General features: G+C 35.9%; 1 protein-coding gene across 8 annotated transcripts in view; it reads right to left on the bottom strand.

Annotated features, from left to right (window-relative positions):
- Positions 1–902: 902 nt before the first annotated feature.
- Positions 903–5434, bottom strand: part of LOC106874804 (AMP deaminase 2) — a 206183-nt gene continuing 201651 nt past the window's right edge. For all 8 annotated transcript variants that reach the window (XM_014922688.2, XM_014922663.2, XM_052975080.1 and 5 more), the window contains 4 exons: positions 4102–4265; positions 2994–3114; positions 1652–1825; positions 903–1049 (listed from right to left, as the gene is read on the bottom strand). In XM_014922688.2, coding sequence (XP_014778174.1) covers positions 918–1049; positions 1652–1825; positions 2994–3114; positions 4102–4265 — 591 coding nt within the window. In that variant the 3' untranslated portion in view covers positions 903–917. The remainder of the gene's footprint in view (positions 1050–1651; positions 1826–2993; positions 3115–4101; positions 4266–5434) is intronic.

Genomic DNA, 5434 nt, shown 5'->3' on the forward strand with positions numbered 1-5434 from the left:
GATGACACCATATGGCAAGATTTTCAGGAAAGCAATGTTTCCATAACATGGGGGATGCCTGTATTTCATTCTTCCTCTTCTTTCTTATTTGTTCTGTTGATATTTCTGATGGCCAACAAAACTGATCCTTGCAACAGGCAGCCACACAAGCAACACTTTTGGAGGCAAAACTGATTGAAATAAGTGGATTTTTTTCTTTTTGTCATTTGCCCTCTTTGTTTTTGCAATGATCTTGTTCAAATAGTTTTGCTGCAGTTAAGACAGTCTGATGCTAGAGTTTGCAATATGCTACTTGTTCTTTCCAGATTTTCAGGTTAATATTGGTATTCTTATCATATTTGAGTTGGTCTTTATAACATCATGTCAACATCATTAATAGAACAACAGTGATGGATATGCATTACAATATGTAATGAGAGTACGATGTAATATGGAGTACAATAGAAATAACACTGATGAATCATTGCAAAGTGCAAATATGATGTACTTAGTATCACACATTGAAATGTTTGAGAGTTAGTCTGAGCACAGTAACATTATAGAGGGGAATCTTACTGAGATATCATTGTTAGTGAAAGTACAAGTTATAGTATCATATAAGGGAGGGTCTCTGACATATCAAATGTAGGTAGCAATACACAGTACCACACATGAACAGTATGTGAATTCAAGCTATTGAGTATTACAGATTGGAATACTATTGATATTTCATTGTTAGCAAGACTATAAGGTATTTAATATTAGAAATTAAAAGGCCACTGATATTTCAGTGTTCAGAGTACAAGAAATCTTATTCAGAATATCAAAGTACAAGGTATCTTATTCAGAATATCATACATACTTATATATCATTTTTAGTGTAACAAGATAAATAGTATCATCATATATGGGAATATCTCATACACATATATACAATGTTATATCAATGGTAAACAAACCTCATGAGGGAATCCACTCTGTAGAACACTGTTGCGGGCAATCTCACACATATCACAAGTGCTTAACTTCCACACCTGGGCGGCAATACTGTACTCTTCCATCAGAGGTTCCTGCAAGTAAAATCAAAAGAAGGGATCAAGTTATGATAACGTTAGAGACACATCAGCTGAAGTTTTGACTCTTTAACTTCCAGCAATCTTTATGGAGGGTAAATTTAATACAACTGCTTGGTCCTTGGATGGTTTTAGTGAAGTTCAATTTCTTTCTCACATTCAAACCATTCTTTCACTGTGTAGCACCTTCTGTATCTACCTTCAGTCCAAACCTTGTTTTAACTTAAGCTTTGTGAAGGAAACTAGGTAGAAGGAAACTGGATGTATACCTGTCTGATGGAGTGTAACTGTAATATAAAGGGCCCGGTTATGTCGCAAACACACAGTGCCTTGCTGATACTTCTTGAGGGCTATGTTATCAAGACAAGTGCTTGTGGTATACTCAGCCAGTTATATTATGACTCAGTGAGTAATAAGTTCAGTTGCTTGGAAAAGTGGAATACTCATTAACAAGACTGATGAGAGTTAGATTTACATATGAGTAGGGAGGAGAGAGAGACAGACAGACAAACAGAATACTAGTGGGCAGATAAACAGATACTGTTCATTCAATGAATAATACAAAAAATGGATAACAGAACAAAGGAAGAGAAATTGACCTTTGTGAAGTGGAACTGAAGAGGGTCATCTGTTGAAACGGAAACATTAAGTCCTCGGGCAAAATATTCCGGCAAAGGATTTCTGTGGTAATTCAAGAAAAGTGAATTGTTGCTGAGTGGTGACATGGCAATACCAATCTGAGCCAGGTAGTAGAGGTACTGAAGAACTGGAACCTAGTGAGAAACAAATAATAATAAGATTCAATGACCAAACTCATGAAACAAACTGCCAAAATGTCAGTCTTACAGAATGTTTTGTTTGTTTGCTTGTTTTTTTCTTATTTGAAAAAAGAATGATGCCATTAATTTACAAATATTGGCTGTTGTTTTCAAATTTTGTGATGGCAAGAATGACATTAAGTTGTAGAGCTAACACTTGTTAATAATTCTTGATGCCTAACCCTTTTGTTACCATATTTCTATTGAAATGCACCCTCTTTATTTCAATTAACAAAGAATTTACTAAAACATCTTGGTCATTTCTAAGCTGATAATTGAAACATAAATTAACATGGAAATTTAATTTAGACCATTTTATATAGAAAGTTTATATCAAAGAATCAGGGTTAAACTATGTGAATAAAATGACAAAATAAAAAGTTTGGATGAGTTCTACAGATTCTTCACATTTTAATAACAGTATTGTTCCCATACAGTTTCTTTCTACCAAATTTCACTCACAAGAGCAAGTGTCTGCTACGATAACCTCAGCTTGAAGTTATCATCGAAGACACCCACCCAAAATACAATACAGTGGAATGGAACCTGCCCAGCAACTTTCATAACAAGCATCCATAGACGCAGGCATGGCCGTATGCTAAGAAGCTTGCTTCCCAAGCACATGGTTCTGGGTTCAGTCCCACTGCATGGCACCTTGGGAAAGTGTCTTCTACTATAGCATTGGGCTGACCAAAGCCTTATGAAGGGATTTGGTAGACAGAAACTGAAAGAAGCTCGTATGTGTGCAAATGTCAAACTAACTGACACCAAAGAGAGAGACACACACACACTCTATACAGAGACATACAGATAAATATAAAATAAAATAAAGTTCCTTCCCAAGTCATATACTCATAAGGCTGGTTTTCTGGTTTCCATGGCATACATATTCCCCATCTGGACAGGATGCCGGTCCATCACAGGATTACTCATTTTTGCTAGCTGTGTGCACTGGAGCAATATGAAATGAAGTGCTTTGCTCCAGAACACAACACATTGCCTAGTCCAGGAATTGGAACCACAATCTTACGATCATGAAGCCAAAATGCCCTAACCACTAAGTCATGCGCCTCCACAAAGACAGATATATCTGGTATGAATATATATAAGAGTGTTCAGTTACCTTTCTGAGGACCAGTCCATGAGCAATACTTTCACTGAGCATATAACCAGCCACCAAGTGAGTCACATTGCCAGCTTCTCCACAATGTGGCCGAAGAACAAATGTATTGAAACCACGTTCTCTGAAACAACAACAAGGGATGGAAATATACTATATGTAATAGATGTATCCACTGTCTTATGTTAGTGTGGGTTAGACAGGTCTGCAAATTCAGATACATATAAGGAATTCATGTGTGTGTAGTATTTAGGTGGGGTGTGAGTGAGTACCAGACACTTCTAGATGAAAATCAAGAAATATATGAAGAGAAGGGATGAAATCAGATCTCAGGATGTTTGTTTTCACATACAGTACCAGATCTCTTATCCAGAAATCCGGGAATATTATGCAATATACTGTACCCTGAATTAAGTAGACGCTGTTTTTGAATTAGTTAATTTGCATATGGTTTGTTAAAAATAGTTTTGTTCTACACTTTTTTAAAGTGAATTGATAAAGACTAAACATACTCTGCTTTAGAAATGTATTAATTTGTACCTGTATCTGTTAAATAAAATCATATTCTTTACTTTTCTTCATTTAAATTTCACTCTATAAACACTACACGATACAGTATGATATATTTTAAGAATTTTAAGTGGATTAATAAATATCAAACAGACTCTACTTTAGAAGCATCTTTATTTGAATTTGTTAAATACAATTTAACTTTTGACTTTTCATAGTATATTTCATATTGTAAGTATATTTAGGCTGTCTCCAGAAAACTGGAAAATCCAGAACACTTTCAGTCCCAAGCTTGCCGTATTAGTTCAGTACTGTATAATTCTATCTATCTGTCAGTCTGTCTATATATATATATATATATATAAAATTTGGGGGGTGGAGGACTATTTGATTACATTGACCCCAGTGTTTCACTGGTACTTAATTTATTGACCCCAAAAGGTTGAAAGGCAAAGAAAACCTCGGCAGAATTTGAACTCAGAATGCAGCATTGGGTGAAATACCACTATGCATTTCATCCAGCATGCTAGCAATACTGCCAGCTCGCTGCCTTAATAATAATAATAATAGTAGTAGTAGTAGTAACAATGATAAAGCTGACCTGCGGAATTGATTGAGGACGGTCATGTTAGCAAACATATAGTACAAGTAGTAATTATATGGTGGGTTCTCATCACCGGTCCAGTTGTGTGGAAAAGGACTGTCAGCATCAAACACCACATGCTCAGATTTCGATTCATCATCCACAGAATCAAAACCTGAAACCTATAAAAGAAAAGCCAAGAATCAAATAACAAGAAACATCAGAGTTCAAGAAATTTTTTAAAACTTATGAAGGATTCCTACAGTCTTCATTTTGCAAAGAGAGAGAGAGAGAGAGAGAGAAAGACAGAGACCAATCTTGCCAGTACAAAGAGCAACTCACTCAACTTCCTCCCTTTCTTTATTCCTTCTTTTCCATCAACCCCCACCACTTTTATAAAGAAAATAAGAGTTTACAACAGGCAGCATAATACAAAAATGCTCTAGCATGGCCATATCCAAATGGTTCAAAACTGATCAAAGCACTAATTATCATCATCACCATCATCATCAATGTCGTTACCACTGTTGTTGTTATCATCATTACTTTTGTAAGCCTGTTTCTCTATGCATAGTACAGGTCTTCAGCATGGCAACTCACCACATTTTGTGATCTTTGTCGTCTCTATGCGGTTCTTGACCACTTCTTCCCATGTCTTCTCCAGGGTTTCTCTTCCACAGGTTCCTCCCACTTGGATCACTCAACACTCCTTTACCCAACTATCGTCCTTCATATGCATAACATGCCTGCACCCGTATTATTTTCTTTCCAGATGGGTGCAGCAAACAACCTGGAGAGTAGTGGTGGAAGGGGGCAGCAGAAAGGCTTAAGTAGGAAGTCAGAAGGATCCAGCAGAAGGGTATGAAATATATGTTTACTTACCCTTAGTTATCTATAAGGGTGGCAGAACAGGAAGAAGGGAGGGCATAGCAAGAAGGTGTGGTAGTATGGCACAGTGGGTGGGAGCACATTTAATAAATACGGTGGTTTTTACTAGCCTTCTTCAATTCTGTATCTCTTAACATCTCAAATCTATGAAATCCCATGTCCATAGGCTTCACACACAAAAAAAGCAAAAATCTCAATAATAGAAGTACATAATACTATATTTATTTAATATTGTAAACTGAAGGTTAAAAATATTAATTTAGTATTTTCCTTCCTTTCTAGTTTTTATAAAGAAAGAACAAACGAACGAACATAGGCAGACAGATAGATACATACATTGTGTGCATGTATGAGTGATCAGAATACTTATACTGAGAGACAGCTGTTGTGGCCAGAATACATACATACAGAGAAAAAACATCCATTGGTGGCTAGAATATATATATATATATATATATATATA

The sequence above is a fragment of the Octopus bimaculoides genome, chromosome 20 (assembly GCF_001194135.2).
Source record: "Octopus bimaculoides isolate UCB-OBI-ISO-001 chromosome 20, ASM119413v2, whole genome shotgun sequence".
Classification (NCBI taxonomy): Eukaryota; Metazoa; Mollusca; class Cephalopoda; order Octopoda; family Octopodidae; genus Octopus; species Octopus bimaculoides.